The sequence below is a fragment of the Lolium perenne genome, chromosome 7, assembly GCF_019359855.2.
Source record: "Lolium perenne isolate Kyuss_39 chromosome 7, Kyuss_2.0, whole genome shotgun sequence".
NCBI lineage: Eukaryota > Viridiplantae > Streptophyta > Magnoliopsida > Poales > Poaceae > Lolium > Lolium perenne.
In genome coordinates, this window is record NC_067250.2 from 71,916,407 (window position 1) to 71,936,186 (window position 19,780).

Consider the following 19,780-nt stretch of genomic DNA (forward strand, 5'->3'; position numbering starts at 1 on the left):
GGAGAAGGCGATTCTGTTTGTGCAATGCTGTTGCTACTTTTAAAGATGCATGGATGCTATATTGCTAATTATATTAAGAAAATTATAAAAGTATTTATGGATGATTTTTTGTGTGTAAGTTACCTCTTTCAATAATTGCTTGCTCAATCTTAACAAAGTTTTGCATCGTTGTGAGGACCAACATTTAGTCCTAAACTAGGAAATCATTTTATGGTGACAGAAGGTGTTGTTTTTGGACACCGAGTTTCAGAAAGATGCATTAAAGTGGACAACGGCAAGATAGAAATTGTAGAGAAGTTACCATACCCGCGAGATATTAAAGGTATAAAAAAAATTCTTGAACATGCAGCGCAGTTCCCATGTTCCCTTAGACAGCTGAGGATCGATGGAAGTCATGGAACCATAAAGGTCCCCTGTCCGCCAGCATTTCCTGCACCATCTACTTGTTAGGACATCTCCAGCGGGGCGACGTATTTCGGACGCCCAAACGGATGCGTTGGCAAAATAGTCGAAATCGTCCGCGTGTCCATTTGCGGCGGGGGTGGCTCCAGCGGAACGACGCATAATTTTTTTCCCATTCATAAAGTCATAGTTTACATTAATAAAAAACATAAAAAGGCCATAAAAAACCTAGGTATTGCGTACTGGTCGTCGTCGCTGACGAGGTCGATGAACTCCGGCGTTGGCCATGGAAGTTGGTACGCCGGCGGTGGTGGAGGAGGTAGGGCAGGCTGCGGCAACTGCGGCCAGGCCGTCGCTTGCGCAGGAGGCTGTGGTGAAGGTGGCCAGGGATCCCAGGCCGGAGCAGCAGCCGGAGCGCGGTCGCTGGAACGTGTCAGCGTGGTCGAAGGAGTCGTGGGCCTACCCTGCAGCAGCGCGGACTCGCGGAGCTGGATTGCGAGCCCGTCCCACAAAGCGAGCTCGTTGAGCTCGTCGCGCTCGTTGTTGGCTAGTGCCATGGCAATGGCCTCCTCCTCGGTAATGTCGGGCGGCTGGGTCTCCGGATCCCACGCCGGCCCGCCGTCGTCGTGGTCGTACTCTGCGCACTCCACCTGCTCGTCCTCGTCCTCGTCCGCGTCCTCCTGGTCGTTCTCCACTTCCCCTCTTCTTCCGCGGTGATCTCGCGGTCGAAGTACTCGACGTCCCCGAGTTAGCCAGCGCGGCGGCGCGCGTCGAACTCCCACGTTCCGAAGGAGATCCAGTTGTAGGAGTTGAGCGCGTACGCCGGATCTTCTTGGAGATCTGGCGGCAAGATGGCTCGGCGGCGGCGCACCTCGTCCCGGCGCTCTCAGCCCTCGCGCGACACTGGGGGTACCGGCACGCGCCTGGAGTTGAGGTACAAGCCTCCTCCAGGCAGGCTTGCGTCCAGCCATGGCACCGGCCGGTTTTCCTCCGAAAGGCGACGCGCGAAGTCGATGCGGACGTACCGCCCGATCCGTGGCTTCTTGGCGGACTGCGAGCCGCTAGCCTCGTGGTCGTTCTTGGTCTTGTGGAAGGGCCAGCATATCTTCCGCATGGCGTCGGTGGGGGTGGGGTGGATTGTATTGGCTCTGGCAATGGTGTGGTCGGGGAAATGGGCGCCGACAGCGTCCCTTTAAGAGGCTCGGAAGCCATATCGCCTTCAATGTCCTGCTACTGTCCTTTAAGAGGCTCGGAAGCCATATCGCCTTCAATGTCCTGCTACTGCGACACCGTCCAGCTGCGCACGCTCGCGGAAGCCGAGACACGCCATTAACGCGGCCCTGAAAAGGCTGCAGCACGCCGCCCGTAAGTAATACCGCGGAGGACGAAGCAGCTGTGCCCCTGCCAGGCGAGCCCGTGCGAGGGCCGGGCGGACGACCGCTGCGTCCATGGAGACGCAAATCTGGCGTATATTTGGGCCACGTTTGCGTCCGCGGACGGCAGTCACTATGCGTCGCCCCGCTGGAGGTGGTACCAGACACATTTTCGGGCCGGGCGGACCAGACGCTGGAGGTGGTCCCTTAGCGTCCGTTTGCATCGCCCCGCTGGAGATGCCCTTAGGATCCATAATGCTTAAACAAAAGTGAACACATGATATACAGACAAGTTTCAAACCATAATGCAGTTAGCTTATGCACATGAGACGAGCATACACCAGATAAAAACACCACTTCATTTTTCCAGGAAACCAGGAGCAAAAAAAGGAATCATATAAAACAGCAGAAAATAAATATGTACAAATGAATGAGAATTATCTTTGTTTCTGTTTTGACAGAGAGGGCTATGGACAATAATGTACACATATGTGCAGACACCCCCAGCCCAGGGCCTAGCTTGCAGCCCTGAACAGAGGGTTACATGCTCTGTACAACCCCACGGACGGTTATCACAAAACCGGCAAACTCGCCAGGCTACTCACGTTGGCGAAGGCGATATCAGAACAGAGCGTCAACTGCTGGGTAGAGGTAATCACGTAGACGTCTTTCAGAGTGAAGCCATGGACCACAGGCAAGATGAATCCATGCCCCAGCCGCGAGTTCAGGTATGGCATGCACGCAGTGTTCAGGAAAACCCGTATCACTCCCTGCAAATGAAACATTCGTGAGGAAATAGAATCAGAAACCAGAAGTCCACTAGGAGAGTAATTCAGCTCTGCAATAATAATGCTGATAAGAAAACAGACAAAATAAATGTGCATAAAGACGGTGGAATACCTGAATCAAAGACATATGAAAATTTCCGATATTACTCCACTTCAAGGACAGGGAGAAATCATTTAACTCAACTCTACCGTATACTTTATTTCCTGATGCCTCCACAACTCCTGAGGCGCTTACGACCTACAATGTTCCAGTTGTTAGAATCCTACTTGGAAATATGACTCTATAATTTGAAATTACGAAAGAAAATATGCTGAAGTTAAGATACTGTTAAAATTGCAAGTAATGATGGCTACAGACTTCCTAAGATTTCTTATTTCCATTCTTGGAGCAATGGAGCAACAAGAGCACATCGTAAGTGAAGTCCAGAATTTGAGGTTTTCTCACCACAGATATGCATGCAACTGGAACTGTCTCCGTGCCATGTAAAACATCAATTATCATGTCCGCGTTAATGGTAGCACCAATATTTTCAGATGTAATCCACATTATTGGGGATGAAGCCATCGAAATGTTCAGGACCATGTCATCATTTGGATAGCTCCAATATAAGCGTGGAATGATAAATTTCCAGCCAGCTGTATTCAGTAGAGATTGATCAGAAACTTTGTCGACAACCCAATGCATGGAACCCGCCTGAAGAAAGAAAAGGGGATAATGTAAAACCCACAAGGTCAAACATTCTTGACGTATTATTGAAAACGTTTGATTACCTTATAGTAAACATCTAATGCTGAATTGAACACGGTTTCATCGAGTGAAAGCACAAGCATATTTGATGCTCCACCACAAGATAATGAAAGCTGAGGATGCTTCTGCAAATTGCTAGTCTTTGCAACCGCAGAAGTGAACAACCCGTTGATATCAAACTCAATGGAGGAATTTCTGTATTGTGGATCGTTCATGAAAGTCATGTTCAGAGCAGTGATGTTGTCCAGACTGACACTCCTAGGGAGACCTTGAAGAAACGAGTCCAGTTTTGAAGTGCTGCCAATGATATTTTCCGGTACTACCTTCTCAACCGCAGCTCTAATATCATCCTCAAAAGCATTTATTAACCTTCAAAAAGAAGGCCAATAGGAAAAAAATGTTAAAATAGGAGGTTTTATCCTATTGACATGTCTAAGTATATAGAGAAGACAAAAATTGACACATTAGAAAAAAAAATCATATGTCAATATCTGTAAATGCGACTGATCAAAGGCATGTATGACATTCCATTTGTTTTCTAGTCTCAGAAGATGCACAAAGTTCAATTAAATAAAGTTTTACTTGACATGTCTCAAATGGTTTAGTCCCAGTCTCTCTAAATTATGCATGTTTTACACCACGAGAGATATCCTCAAACGCTTAGAAACAATTTGTACTTGTATATCTTGTTCAGCATTTTTTCCGAAGAGATACAGAAGGAGGGCATACCCTTGATAAAACCAAGATGCTCCACCATCCAGAGATATCTCCAAGTCCTTCACATAACAGCCACACTGCGAGACGTTCAGAGCCAAACTTCCATTGTAATTTTTGATTTCCATGGTTATCCCAACTTCCATTCCTTGAACCTTACACACACAAAAGATTCATGAGCTGCTTCTTCTCAGTAGCAGAATAGATAGACATCATCAAAAAGATAGTAGAAAGTAACCTAGTATCAGTTGGCCTAGGAAGTTTGCACTATGCAAAAAAAGCAATATCATCATAAGCCATATCTAGAGCATTTGGCAAACTTTATAAAGGTTAATTTGAATAATATGAAACATTAGCCACCACTTGACTGAAGGTTAATCTGAGATTTCAAGACCATAATGCTGATGACAGTTATTAGACTTATTTGCCGAACATAAATCAAACCATAAAAAAACTGTCAGTAAAATGGATAGTGTTTTGTCAGACGGGATGATTTAGTATTCAAATATTTCATCATGCTAATAAGAAATGTATAGAATTCACACTGCTCTTCAAGAAATTCAAGGAATAAAGAAATGCATAAAGCGACCAGCAACAAGACAGATGGTAAGAGCATCTCTAGCAGATACCGCATCCCGCCGAAACCTGTAAAATAACCGTGAGTTTGCGGGATCGGACCGAAAAATCGTCATGCACAAATACAAAAAAAATGGTCGGCACGGAATTTGTTTTGCAGCTCTCCGCATATTCGAGCCCGAGTATTCCATATCCTCGGTTCCGCACACGAAAATTGCCGCTTTCCGCATATTGAAGAAAAAGACCCGCGCTTGAACATTCAGCTCGCTTCCGCTAGGAAGCCTTGCGCCGCCACCGCCGCCGCCACCAACTGCCCTAAATCTACGCCGCTCCGGCCACGCCGTGCCACCGAGGAGCAGATCCACCGCCAACACCTTTGTTCACCTGTCGTCGGAGCTGAGGCGCCCGTCCTATTTCACCCGTGAGCGCCGCCTACCGCCGCCGCCATGGATTCCAACCGTAGCTCCATGGGAGGAGGCGAGAGGCTCAGAACCGCGTGTTCATGCCGTTTGCGGCCGTATCCGTGCTACCCTCCCGCGCTCTGTTACGTAGCCTGCCGTTCAAGTTGCCGCCGGACCGCCGCTCAAAGGTATGATTATGCCTCTTTCTTAGATTTTTGTCTAGATTAAGCAATGAATCTTCACGGGTAGAAATGAATCTTCGCTGGCAGTTGTTTGGCCTCTAGTCTCTTTGTTTCCTCATATCATTTCCAATTTGTGCAATGTCTGTCTGCAACTATTATTTTCCCCATATTGGACCATTCATTTATTTGATTTGAACCATTATTGTAAATTGGGATGTTGGTGTACTGTGTGATATTGGAACAATAATTGATTTTATTAACGTTGCAGTATATTGAGGTTTAATTTCATCTATAGTCAGAAATATTACATAAACAACAAAACATTTGCGGTTCCGCGCAAATTGGCAGAATAGATACCACATACGCAAAACGGTAAAAGAGCAGTCTTTTTTTACTGTACTAGTTGCAAGAACTGTTCTGCCACGACACTTCTCACACTGCAAAATGACGCTGCGGTTTACCGCATCCGTGTTTTGCGGTTCGGCGGGATGCGTTATCTGCTAGAGATGCTCTAAGTCAGTACTGGTATCCAGCTTGTACTCGCTGTACCATTGAGTATCATCAGCATTGAGTATAATTCCTACACTAGTTCCCCCCCCCCCCCCCCCCCCCTAACAGCAGCTGGTCAAGTAATAACTATTGAAAGTCTGATGCTGAATTGCTGAGTATTGTTTTACCTCATCAAACCATGATTGTTTGTTGTCAGATATTGTAATTTGAGTACATGATTAATCTGCAATTCCATGATGCTTCCAAACTAAATCTAGCCCGGGAGCCCACACAGATTACACCTTCTAGTTCAAGCCGGGAAAAACCAGAGAAATTAGTCGATTACCAGGATGGATGCGGTGCCGCTGTCGGAGATCTGGAGGGGCCCGAAGTACCAGGAGTCGTAGGAGTAGCTCCAGGCCATGCTGATGTTGGCGCTGACCCCGGAGGCGACGACGACCAGGCCGGAGTCGCCCGGGCGGAGCGCCGAGTCATCCCCGACGTCGAGGTGGAAGAGCGTGATGTTTGAGACGGCGGCGCGCACGCCACCGAGGAAGGGCACGCGCATGGACTTTTCCGCCCCCGGCAGGCGGAGCGGGGTGAGGGACCGCGCCGCCTCCCCGATCAGCACGTCCTTGGCGAAGTCCAGGCCGCTGGAGCCAATCACCGCGGAGATGTGGGACTCGTTGGCGGCGGCGGGGGAGGGGGCGAGGAGGAGGACCAGGAGGAGGAGTGGGAGGAGGTGGCGATGGGTGGCCATGGCGGGTGGGGTGGAGGAGGGAGGGGAGGCGGGCGACGGAAGGAAGAAGGCAGGTAGCGCCGCTGCGCCGGCAGTCTGGTAAAGTCGCGTTTTTTATTTATTCGGACACAAATCTAAATTGGCAAAAAAATACAAAAAGAACTATAAATACTGAAAATTCATTTTGGTACTACCTGCCTGTAATATAGGGAAAGTATATGTTGATATTTTCAGGATATATTGGATTTTCCTAACGTTCTCTGTTTTGTGGAGGCTATATTAGATTTTCCAAATGTTCTCTATTTTGGGAACGTTATGCTGGGTATGTTTCTTTACAGCTATGAGATTTTAACCTTAGCTAAGCTCCAAGCACGAACGATAGTGCAGGTTTGTTGTTTTCTGATTTCGTGTTGATACTTGCACTCAATGTTGAGAAAGCTCGGTTTCAATGATTAAAGCCAAGTCGGCTGATTGATTGACTAATTAATCAGCTAATCAATAAGTTAATCGGTCAATAAATAAGTTAATCAGTGGATCGGCAGATTTTTTAGTGCTTGCACTCTTTAGATGCTTGTCAAAGTTTTGTTACAAGGGATTGATCAAAGGAAAATAAAAACATCACGCATATTTCGCCCACATAGACGTTTGGGAGCAGATTTCGTAAAACTGGCCGAACCCGTAAACTAGGTTGATCCGTAATCTTTTTTACAGGTACTGAGAACACACGCAACGCAAGCGAACCATGTAATCAACATCGTCGACAATGACGACGATAAGTAGGCAGCCATGACATGATTAGCTAGGGCTATTTTCTTTTCTTTTTTACTTATTTTCGGTACTATGTAAATGGTTTATTATAAATGTAAAATATTTTTGGCAAAGAATGCATCGAGCCGCTGGGCATACCCAAACTAAACAGATGTATCAAGGCTAATTCGCATCTACGGGGACGCGGTTAGTTTTAGCCGTACTGCATCGGCTAAACCAAAATCGACCGGCTGCGTTGGCCCGCGGATATGGAAATGGTTATATTTTTACCCCGCATCTGTTTGCGCCTGGGTGCCTCCAGCCACCGAATTATTTTTACAACAATTTTTTCATTCAACTGAAAAGCATAATCTACATACAAAATAAAGGGAAACACGAATGAACAAGGCTCCTAGACTACTTGTCGCCCCTCGGGGTGGTTGACAGCCCGGACCAGTTGTTGCCTCCCTCCCTCCCTCCTCCGCCACCTGCCGCTCCATCCGTCGCGCGATCGCCAGAGCTCGGTGGGCCACCGCGTCCTCAAGTAGCCGATGCCGCAACGCCTCGTTGGCGTCATCCTCGGCCTTCTTCGGTGTCTCGAAGGACGCGACTAAGGCCCTATGCTCTACCGCCTTGTCCTCCGGGTTAGGCCCGCTCCAGTCAAAGTCGTCGTCGTCCGACTCCTCCTGTGTAGCCGCCGCCTCCCTACGGTGTTACTGCTCCTCGTTGAACATCGGTTGGCCCGCCCGCTCCTCCTCTGCCTCCTGCTCCGCGTCAGCCATGAACTTCGCGTTCATGGCCGCGTCGATAACGTCGTCGGCGCTATCCTTGTTCTCGTCGTTGTACTCCTCGGTGTCGGAGCTGTCGGTCGGGGGAGGTGGAGTCGACGGTGGAGACAGAGGTGGAGGCGGAGTAGCGTGGCCGCCGTTGACGTTGCTCATCATGGAAAAGTTGGTGTCTACGGTGGAGGTTGTGCTGCGGCTAGCGTTGAGGAGGGGATGAGACAGCCGAGTGCGCGCCCCTCTTTATATACGCCGGAGAAAGCCGAGGGGCATGACACACTTGGCAACGGCATTAATTTTCTTGGCAGAGGGGGCAGCGGCCGCGCGGTACGTCACCATTAACGTGGTGCAGACTGCCAAATCTCGTCGCTAGTACTAGCATGCTTAAAAAGACACATCAACGGCGCGACCACCGAGACGCATATTAATATCGCGTTTGCGTCTCCGCAAATAGTCCAATCACTATGCGTGGGGTTGCTGAGCTAGGTTCAGACGGCATTTTCCGAAGGCGTGGTGGCAAATGGTCGGGCGCCTTTAGAACGAAGGTGCTGCATAATTTTGTGAGTACCGACAAAACCGTACTAGCGCGGTCGGCCGAACCAAATCCCGGCACTTGGCACGGTCCCATCCGGCAGCGGCGGCGGCGGCGGAGCCAGCCCTGTCGGCCAATGGCGCTGCAACGGGAGAGGCGGCTCTACAGCCTTCTGGGCCTGCTCCTCCTTCTGGCCGTTCTCTACCTCAACTGGTTCCCCGGCCGCGACCCCGCCGCCAAGCTGAAGCTGCCGGTGCCGTGGCTGCAGCCGCGGATGTCCTTCGCCGGCCGCGACGGCACCCACTTCGTGGACGCCGCCACGGGCGCGCCCCTCTACTTCAACGGCTGGAACTCCTACTGGCTGCTCTCCTCGCGCAACCCCGCGCTCGTGTCGGAGATGCTGCGTCGGGGGCGACGCATGGGCCTCGCCGTCTGCCGCACCTGGGCCTTCGCCGACGGTGGCCCCGGCGCGCTCCAGATCTCCCCCGGGCGCTTCAGCGAGGCCGTCTTCCAGGTCCACGCAGATCTCGCCTCTAGTCTAGTCCCCTTATCTAATTGCATTACTTAGAGTCACTGCCACTGATAAACGCATCGTATTGATTCCACAGCACACTGATGTAATCCAATTGTAGGGGTTGTATGCCGCGTCATTTTTTGGATAGCAGGTTGCATCGTGCTATGCTCTATGCTTCCTTAGTCCAAATCCATAATTCAGTACTGCATGCCACAGTACAACTTCACACTAAGACCGCTGGCATGTACTTCTCCTAGTGCAATCTATTTCGCACCTCCTAATACTTGCTGGCTCTGAGCAACCTGAGCAATGCCACATACCGTACAGTTCTCTGACAAGAAGCATAGGCTCACGGTTCTGAATTTTGAGCGTCCTGTATCTTTTCTGGAGTATGAACTGGCGTCAAACTTTTCATGATTACTAGCATATTGCAGGTGCTTCGCTATTGAACCACAATAAATATCTATTAAAACTTATTTGAGTATGACTTTTTGAAACTACACTAAAAAAGGGTTCCGTGCCCCCTTTGTTCTGTAGATAGGATTTGAGTGTTACTTTTAAGAGATATTTTTGCTGGAGATGACCAATTGTCAACTGCGCGGTGTTTCCACTTTTTCTATAAAGGACTTACCCAGTGCTGAGAGCTCCCGCACTGTGCGGGGTCTGGGGAAGGTGTTAGTGGCAAGTCTTACCCTCACGAAGTGCAATGTGAGGAGACCGTGACTCGAACCTGGGACCTCTCGGTCACAGGCGGTGAGGCTCTACCGCTGCACCAGGCCCACCATTCACATGGAATTTCTACATTCTGTTCGTTGGCCTAATAAGTTGTCAGTTTGCTTTTAGTGGTTGTTTGCAGCCCCAAAGTGTATCCTCTATGAACCGGCAGACATTTTTAGAATCACTTTTAAGATGTCAGTACATCAGCTAATAGGGTTAAAGTAGCGTATGTACACAATGTTCCTCATGTGAATATTAATATGAGTTTTGTTCACTCCAGGAATTGGATTATGTGATATATGAAGCCCGGAGAAACCATATCAGGCTGATTCTTTGCCTTGTCAACAACCTGAATAACTTTGGAGGGAAGGCCCAGTATGTTAAGTGGGCACAAGCAGCTGGAGCTAACATGACAAATTCAACTGATTCCTTTTTCTATCACCCTATCATTAAGGGGTACTACAGGGATTACGTGAAGGTATTCGATTAAATCAAAACAAATTATCTTTGTGTATTGTAGCACCTCATATTTACCACTCTTTTTTTTTTTCCTTAGCTGTCCCCAAAACTCACCATGTGCACGTAACAAGTTCTAGAGAAGACTTAATGATAAAGTACCATGCAATATACCCTTTTCCTTGTGGAATGAAATGTTGTTTCTAAATGGATTCTTGTGAGGCTCATGACAGTTATCGTGAGATAGAGGGATTATTAGTTTTGTATCCATTGCAATCCTATGGAGTGCTGCACTAACATAGTAGAACATTAATTTTGATATTCACACGTTACTTGTGACGCCGCCATCAGCAACGACGTAGTGGGTTCGATCTGTAGCCATTTATTTATAATAATTTAAAAAACATATTTAAAGTTTTTTAAAAATTTGACAAAATCTTGGATGTGGCCAATGATGTATACTATATCCAGGATTTTTTTCGGAATTTTTAAAACTTTAAAATATGATTTTCGAATTTTCAAAGAAGGGGTACATCTAGCTCGGCCTCCATTTGTCCATTCTTGTTCGATCTGTTTTGTACACATACCATGGTTTTCACTGGATAAGTGTAGATTATCTCGGAAGGCAAATGAATACTTGATAGAATGTGTGTTATTTTTATATTAGAAATTTTGGCTTTTCCATGACACAGATGTATCTAATATGGTCATATACTCAAGATTTCAGTATCTTTGTCCTCTATTGAGACTCTAATCCACCTGGTATAAATAAGAAATGCAGCTATGTTTGCAAAAGCCCTATAAAGAAACATGTTATTCTCCAATATTTGGCCGAAATTTGACAATTTCATCGCCATTGCCATATAATGTATTACCAACAGGCAATATTAACCAGAAGGAACTCTTACAGTGGAATCAGATACTGTGATGAACCTGCTATATTTGCGTGGGAGCTCATGAATGAGCCTAGGTGTGTCTCCAACTCATCAGCTCCTCATGTCCAGGTAAAGTGGTATCTATTTTCACTTTCAGGAACACATAAATCTTTCTAAGAGATAGCACTCAGCACTTGGACCAAATATTCCTTGGCAGGCTTGGATAAAAGAGATGCTCAGACTTCATACAGAACTCCGCAGTCAAGCATATTGATTTTGCATCGGTTCATGCTTACCCTGACAGCTGGTATGTATCTTTCCCTATCTTTGTACAAACGTGTCATGAATTTATATGCCATTGACGCATATTTTTGTTGCCAGGCTACCAAAGGCAAGCATGGAAGATAAAATCAGATATCTTTCCAGCTGGGTCGACTCTCACCTTAATGATAGCGAACACATCTTGAAAAAACCTGTCCTGTTCTCGGAAGTCGGCTACATGCAGCAGCATGTGGTGGATTCTAACAGCACAGCTGATAGAGATGTTCTTCTAAAAGTTGTGTACGACAAAATCTACAATTCAGCAAGGAAGCTGCAGGCGGGCGGTGGTGCTCTCATTTGGCAGCTGATGGTCGAAGGGACGCATATGTACCGCGACAATTTCTCCCTGGTGGCTCGGGACCATCCCTCGACTTATAAGTTGATAATGGAGCATTCTTGCCGATTGCAGATGTTGTACAAGAAAGAGGGAGACCCTGGCTGGCAATGTTCTGTGCCGCCCTAGGGATTGTGTTGCCCCGTCCTAGGGATTGTGCTGTCGTGCATACTGAGAAACCTGCTCCATCAACCCAAACTTGCTGAAAGTATTATCTTGGAGATGATTGATTAGAAAGGAATAGCCGACTGGTAGGATATGTATAGGGTATAGCAAACATGGTGTTTGTATCTTGAGCGATATCTATTGCTTATCATTTGGTTAACTTTTCTGTAGTGCTAGAAATCTGTTGATTTTCACACATATGCAACCGGTTTAGTACACATGCCTTGGTCATTCTTTTCCACGGGCTATATTGAAGGGGAATTAATATCCTGTATTGTACCGTGCTAGATCAGTTCATCCTCTCGGTCCGTTGGTTCAGTAGAACTCGTATGGGATATTTATTTGTGGTAAGCTGGGATAAAATGTGTTTTTTCTTTGTAGAGTACTCGGCGTCCCCCCGATCCTGAGTCCTCAGCTGTACGATTGGTCGTTTTTGGCGGCCTGATCAAATCACCCCATTCCTCTTGCTTTTGCTTCCATAATTTACCAAAATAGCAAAAAATATATTCTCACCTAAAATTCTACTTTTGCATCCATGAAAGCACTAATATAACAAAATCAATCTGATTGTAGCAACAATGTTTCACCATAGGCCTCGCCATGTACCTTGTAGCAAAAAAAAGTACTATTGTAGCAAAAGTTAACTTCGTTGGAAACATCAACGAGACATCGCCTGACACCTTGTCGGAGATGTTGTAGCAAAAAAGGTGTACTATTGTAGCAAAGGCACAAAACAACATTGTAGCAGCAATTTTATAATATTATAGCAAAAAACGCAGAACCAATGTAGCGAAAACCAATTTCGTAGAGACATCGTTGGACACATGTAACAACCAAATTATACTATTATAACAAAATTGCAAAACAACTATAGCAAAAAAAGTACTATTGTGGCATCACATTCAGCTTTAATGTAGCACCCTTAGCGCGCACATGCAGCTTGACGAAGGTGGAGGTGGAGGTTTATGTCAATGTCATGATCCATTAACTTGGATGATAGAGATGAAGGTGGCCAGGGGCGCTCGCAGAAGCACCTCCGGCATAACCCGACACCTCTAACACCACCAGTTCACCGCCAAACCTTGGCCGCCGTCGTTGCTTGATCCCGCCTCCCTCAAGGAATAAGGTCTAGCCTCCCTAGATGCCCACATATCTTCATGCTCGCTGCCAACATGCCGCAGTCGACCGTCTCTGTTCTGTGATCCCGTCCTCCTATGACAGAACAGCTGCCCCGCACTGGTTCTCCACCGCCTGTCGGGAACCGCGCGACCAGACGTGAACAACACGGGGTAGGAGGGAGGGGTTGAGTAGGTGCTCTTGTTGGTGGCAGGCGGAGTTGCGGCGTGGGGCGGGAGGCCGAGCTGCATGTCGGGTCAACGAGGGCGCAAAACTTCAAGCAAGGCGCCCCGTGGAGGCGGAGCGGCGGCGCGGGCAGCGCTCCGGCAAAGGGGAAGCACATGCACAAAGGGGCGACTGGGAGTGCCAACAGGACGTTAGGGCGGCCGTGATACACATGAGAGTGATGGGATGGGGGAAGAGAATGTGCGGTGAGGGAGAAGATAAAGGTGGGGCCCACGGAACATGCATCAGACGCAGGATGTGGAGGATACGAGCGCGCGATCCGCTGGAATTTGGCAACATTTTTATTTTTCTTTGTACTACTCACTCGGTCATCAGTATGTTGATGTAGATCGGACACGCCGCCGCCATATTATCGCATATGGAACGCGCTAAAGTAGACATGATTTAGATGTTGAAGTTGATGACGGATCCTGCCCGGATCACGATCTCCATGCACCGCTTCCCCCACGGTGGGCACCACTGTCGTGGGAATAACCACGACAGATACTACCAAGGATAGCACATAAGAGGTGTGGAGCAAAGGTGATGTATAGGAGAATCCGGGAACAAGATTGGCACACGTTGTACCCAGGTCCAGGTCCTCTCGGTGGAGGATCCTTAATCCTACTACAATTCATTATATGATCATAGAAGGGAGTCGCTCGAGGCAAGTCCTGTCTAGTTTGTCTAATGAGATCTAAACTGTCCCTCAAGGGGCGCCCCCGGTGGCTTTATATATGCAGCCACCTAGGATCTACAAGAAAAAAAGATCGAGTCGGTTGGGACTCGGACTCGTATTTAGGGCAACCGAATCACAAAGCTAGTCTCTTGAGCCTTCAGTAGTTCTAGTCGCCATCTCCAGCAAGCCTAGGCGAGTTGGTTGTACCGTGAGCCTCCTTGGTGCAGCAGGGGACTCCCCTTCATGGTATACCCATAAGGCATATCCCCATCAGTCTAAAAATCGCTTATTTCAAAAATACAAGAATGCCACGTGTTTCCAGTTAAAATGGGGGTAAGTCAACCTCATGAGGATCTCTTTTTTTTTTGTACTTCCTCCGGTTCATATTACTTAATGCTAATATGGATCGGAGGGAGTAGGGAAAAATAACATAGGTATGTACAAAGTAAAAAAAAATCTCACTATTAGTTTCCGCACATGTTAAGAAGTGAAAGAAACATTCACATTTGTAAGTAATTTATTTTTTTACATATTTAATGTTGTCTAAACATTAAATTGGTTTTGTGAACACCTAGAAAAAATACTGGCAAGCTGCACTTTAAGAATTATGTTCCACATAAAAAAAGTCCAATTTGATATATTGGTAAACGATACTTGTAATAATATGAAAACTAAATGGAATCAAGATAAAGATAATCCCGCTATAAAGCAAAATATAATGTGGTAAATCTTGCAATAGATATATTGTCAATACTGGTTGTATTATTTATAATATCTATGGAACCATAAATCTCTTTTGAAAAATATAGTGTTGTTAAGATGACGCCGTCCCATTTGCGGGAGCAACTCGGTTAGTTACCACTGATAACACCTGAGGATAGTACACATACAAGAAAACCGGCCCGATAATCTTTTATGCGAAGTATATCAATGTGCAAAGTGAAGAGTCGGGTTAAAATTCTACTGATTTAATACCATGTAAAATTACACATATGCCTATGTCAATTGGTTTGTAGCAAAATGACCATTGTACCGATTTACTCATAATTCAAGACAATTCAATATGTTTTCTCCATATCTGATATTTTATTTAGCATTGCTTTTATGGTGGCTAATAGTCCATATTGTATTCTATTGCATAATAGATACATCATTGAAATTGTGAATTTAGTTTAATAAAAATCAGTATATTAAAGATGGCTCTCTCGCATTTTACAAGGACCATATAATCCCACTATTCTGTCACTTATATATTTTGCATTAAAAGTTGACGTATTATAATTTGATCAATTATATAGATAAAAATATGAACATCTAGATTATTAAATCAATACCAAATAGATCCATCTTAAAATATATTTCCATTGTATATTTGCTAAATGTTCTAAATGGTTATATTTTTGTTTATAAAATTGAATGAACTTATACGATTTTAAGTTTTCACTAATTTAAAGTTATGTCCATGTTGTTTAGAAAGTAGGCAGTAGTTTACATCGAAGGGATTCTATATATGAATATTAATATAGTCCCACCAAGTTAGGAAACGACAAACTGATCAAATATTTTATACCACTGTGTACAACATGCATGTGCCACGACATCCAGAAGCCACATATATAGCACATATATCATGCGTAGACACGATCGAGGCCACACAATGCTAGCTTGATCTTCCAATTGTTGCTCTTATGGACCTTGCTTCTATATGTGAGCATCCGGACCACATTTGTACTAGCATATCCAAAATGTTTTATTTATCACATGTGCATATCTAGCTTTTTTTTTCTTATTAGTGCCACCCACCGTTTTGACCCCCTCCACCGTATCCGCTTCCAGGATTGCCTCCACCACCATATCCTCCCCCGTAACCTCCACCACCACCACCACCGTTTCCGCTGCCACTACCATACCCACCGCCAGAGCCACTCCCATATCCACCATTGTTGCCACTACCGTAGGTAGGATTGCCATTTCCGCCACCATATCCCTGGTTACCACTCCCGGGACCATAGCCCGGTCCATATCCTCCACCTCCGTTACCAGGACCATAACCCCCACCATACCTAGGATTTCCATACCCTCCACTGTTTCCGCCACCATTGTTTCCATATCCTCCACCGTGTTGGTTTCCACCACCGTTTCCATATCCTCCGTTGTTGCTTCCATATCCTCCATTGTTTCCGTAACCTCCACCGGAGTTTCCGTAACCACCACTATTCCCATATCCTCCACCGTTATTGCCGTATCCTCCACCATTGTTTCCATATCCTCCATTATTTCCATATCCTCCATTGTTTCCGTATCCTCCACCATGCCCTCCTTCAGGTTTCACGTTCTTCTCCTCAGATTCTTCATCATACAAGAAAATATCATCAATTGAGCCCCGCAAAAAAATCATCAGTTTAGTAGTCAATAGTTAAGCTGCACGATTCAGCGCACATGCAAATATGTAATGAACGATAACTACAGTAGGTTAATATAACGATAGAGAGAGAGAGAGAGAATTGGGCATACCTTTACCTTCCGTGAGCTCTCTAGCACCTGCTACATGCTGGGAGAGAAGCAGCAAAGAAGCTAGTACGACACCAACTAGAAGTAGAGACTTGAGAGCCATTGTGGACGAGATGATATTGCTTAGGATGAGATGATATTGCTTCAGCTGATCCCCTATTTATAGAATGGGCAACAGTGGACGCATTAATTCATGCATTTTTTTTTTCTGAACAAATGCATGCACGGTTTTGGCGCCTATCATCAAGTTAACGGACAGGAGCTAAAGTTTCAAAGTTTGTGACTTGCGTGCCCTGATAGGGCTGGCTGTTGGTATATATCGCTGTCAAACTTGATTAGGGTTTAGCCCATGGAGCCGGGCATTGGCATTCATCCACAGATTTAGGTGCGGTGGAGAGTGTAGAACAACTGGCTAATTGAGCTAGGTCAGCTGACAAAGTAGAGATTGCCCAAAAAATATAGGTGCATTATAGTGTGTAGTACATTCATATCTAGAAGCAGGGACAGTTATTTTGAAATGGAGAGAGTACATGCGAATAATTTATACGTGCACGTGTTGTGATCGATGTAGGCTGTAGACACATCTAATATGCTACAGAGCTATATATCCATCAATGATCAATCCATGGTATACATTTCATTATTTCTATATCGTGGCCTGAATCAAGCATCACTAATTTGCCGCCAATTAAATACATCCTTGCAGCTTGCCGCGATTGACCCAACACTTCTGCTACTGAGAGAGAGAGTTCACTTTCCCGTGAGTCTGCTGCGCGGGATCCATGAAATGGTCGGCACGGTGGTAGATAGATGCATTTAATGTCAAGTCAAATTGATGAGAGTTCTTTTAGAGCATCTCCACTCGTCTCCCCGAACAGGCTCCCGGCGTGCCATTTTTTCATCCGGGCGGCGAAAATGGCCCAGCCGCGCCCCCGGTTTCTCGGTTTTTCGCCGGATTTGGACTTTCATCCATCCGGCGAGCCCACGCCAACCCCGGCCTACCGGGGAGCGCTCGGGGAGTCCGGACGAAGCGAAAGCGCGCGAAACGCCGAGAAATCTCTCTCGCGCTTTCGTTTCGTCTTCGCCGCGGAGGTGGCCCCCGACCGGTCAGCGACACGCGCATCGTATTCCGCGCACGCATCATCTTCCGCGCGCAGTAAAGGCTGTCGCCGGTCAGTTCGCCGCGGACGCGTCGCATTCCACGCGGCATAAATCGCCGGCGCCAGCCGCGCCTATATACGCCGCTCCGCTCGCCGCGACGCGTATCCCTGCTCCACTCTCCCTCCACTCTCCCTCCACTCTCCCTCCACTCTCCCGATGGCGTTCTACGATGACGACGGCGCATCCAACAACGGCTTCCCCCGCCGGTCGCTCCACGCGTGGGAGGGGCACCTCCTCCACCAGGCGGGGTACCCCTACCCGCCGGACACGAGGCCTCCCGGCGGCGGGTGGCGGCGTACCAATCCTGCCGCCGCCCCGGGGCCACGCCCTCGATGTCGCCATCGAGGAGGCTCGACTGACGATGTCGGACGAGGAGCGCGCCGAGCCACGCCACCACCCCGACAACTACACGGCGTGGAACTCGTACTTCCTGCGGCGGTGGGAGCAGGAGCTCGCCTCCTACGACGGCCCGCCGCCTCCGCCTCCGCGCAACAACGCCGCGGGCCGCCGACGTTGGTGGAGCGCGCCGGATAGGACGCTGGTGAACGTCCTCGAGCACATCGAGGGCGGCAACTTCCCGTTGCTGACGATGCCCCCTCCATCGAGGGCATCGGCCAGCCGCTGCCGGGGAAACATCTGGCAGCCACGGCGCATGGCTGCCAGCTCGTCGTCTTCCGGATCGGCGTCGAGGCCATCCTTGGCGCCGGTGAAAAAGGAGGCGACGTCTCCGTCGACACCGGCGCGCGTCAAGAAGGAGCCGGCGTCTCCACCGCCGAGCAGAGGGCGCAACAGCGGCGCCCTCGTCATCCGCGACCAACCCTCCTCCCCGCAGTGTGGGCGGAAGAGGAAGTCAGCGAAGAAGGAGGACGCCGCGGCCGCCATCAACGCCGCCGCAAACAAGCTCGCCGAGGAGGATGCCGCCGTGGCGGAGGCGATCGCCAGGTCGCTCAAGGACCTGGTGCCCGCCGACAACGCCCTCCCCGAGGACGCCGCGCTGGAGTGGTCGAGGCGCTACTGGGAGCGCGAGGAGGCAGAGCAGCAGCGGCGGCTGCTGGACCTGGCCGCCGCGCGTCAACTCGCCGCCCGCGCCGCCGCTCCAACCCCCGCCGCTGACGTCGCTCGCTACCGCCGGCCTGCGACACCTCCATCCGGCGTCGCCGTCCCCGTCGTCGACCTCGAAGCCTCCGACGACGAATGGTACAAGCCATCGCCGTCCCCGCCTCGCACCAGCGGCCGGTGGGGAGACGCCGGCCAGGGCAGCAGCCAGGTCGCGCCGCCGCAGTTTGACGACGACGGCTCCGACGACGATGGCGACGACGGCAACTACACGGTGTTCTACCGCCATTTGGGCATGTAGAGCGCCGTGTTTTAAAATTTAGAGTTGTATTCCCCTAGCCGAATTCGAAATATAGTCGAATTCGGCCTCTATGTATGAACTTCGCCCTCTATATAGTAAATATCATTAAAGTTAGTCTAAATTCAGTCGTTTTTGCCAAATTTCGTCAGGTTTTTGCCGTATTTCGTCAAGTTTACGTTTTCCAAAATTAAATCAATGGCTAGGCCTGGGATCGCGGCTGGGAAACTGGCCCTCCCCACGCCATTTTTTCGTCCTATCCGGACGAAATTATCGCCGGATTTGGGCGTGGGGAGCGCCAACGAGTGGGGATGCTCTTAGGGGCAGGGAGAGGTAAATAGGAGTACTACTTCTCCCTCTATCCCAAAATAGGATGACTATAATATTTGGATAAAGTTAAATTTCTAAAAGTTTGATCAACTATATAGTAAAAAGTGTCAACACCTTATCCAATAACAAGCTCCTAACTAGGGACAATCTGAATAAACGGAGGAAGGTGGATGATTATCTTTCTTATTTTGCAATGAACAAGAATCATGTAATCACCTTTTCTTTGGTTGTGTGGTAGCAAAATACCTTTGGAAAATGGTTTCCTCTATTTTTAACAAATGTATTGGCGCTGACTTTGAATCAGTAGCAAGATGGTGGATTAGTGAAAATAGAAATTCTGTTTTGAATATGTTCTCTACTGCTGTTCTCTGGACACTTTGGTCAACTCGTAATGAGATGTGTTTTCACTTTTCAGGGGTTAAAATGGCCAGGTGTCAAAGTGGTAACAAGCAGATTGCTCTCGACCATTCGGAGCTGGAGGTTGTTGTGCCTGGACAAATTGTCGAGCTTGCTAGCCGAAAATCTGATGCTCCTAGATCATCATCGTGG

General features: G+C 47.8%; 2 protein-coding genes and 1 pseudogene across 3 annotated transcripts; 1 reads left to right on the forward strand and 2 right to left on the reverse strand.

The window, feature by feature from the left end:
* Window positions 1–2,152: 2,152 nt before the first annotated feature.
* On the reverse strand, window positions 2,153–6,474 carry LOC127317119 (putative BPI/LBP family protein At1g04970). The gene is made up of 6 exons (XM_051347644.2): window positions 6,020–6,474; window positions 4,041–4,180; window positions 3,335–3,680; window positions 3,009–3,257; window positions 2,676–2,801; window positions 2,153–2,545 (listed from the first exon to the last, which is right to left on the reverse strand). Exons 1-6 carry the CDS (start codon window positions 6,431–6,433, stop codon window positions 2,348–2,350), a joined length of 1,473 nt encoding a protein of 490 aa, XP_051203604.1. The 5' UTR covers window positions 6,434–6,474; the 3' UTR covers window positions 2,153–2,347.
* Window positions 6,475–8,445: 1,971 nt separating this feature from the next.
* Window positions 8,446–12,086, forward strand: LOC127317118 (mannan endo-1,4-beta-mannosidase 6-like; annotated as a pseudogene).
* Window positions 12,087–15,411: 3,325 nt separating this feature from the next.
* LOC127317117 (uncharacterized) lies at window positions 15,412–16,540 on the reverse strand. Of its 2 annotated transcripts, none has more exons than XM_051347642.2 (2): window positions 16,390–16,540; window positions 15,412–16,224 (listed from the first exon to the last, which is right to left on the reverse strand). In XM_051347642.2, exons 1-2 carry the CDS (start codon window positions 16,487–16,489, stop codon window positions 15,665–15,667), a joined length of 660 nt encoding a protein of 219 aa, XP_051203602.1. In that variant the 5' UTR covers window positions 16,490–16,540; the 3' UTR covers window positions 15,412–15,664. The 2 variants fall into 2 exon arrangements, with proteins under 2 accessions (XP_051203602.1, XP_051203603.1); XM_051347643.2 differs by having other exon boundaries at window positions 16,396–16,535.
* Between the last annotated feature and the right edge of the window lie 3,240 nt (window positions 16,541–19,780).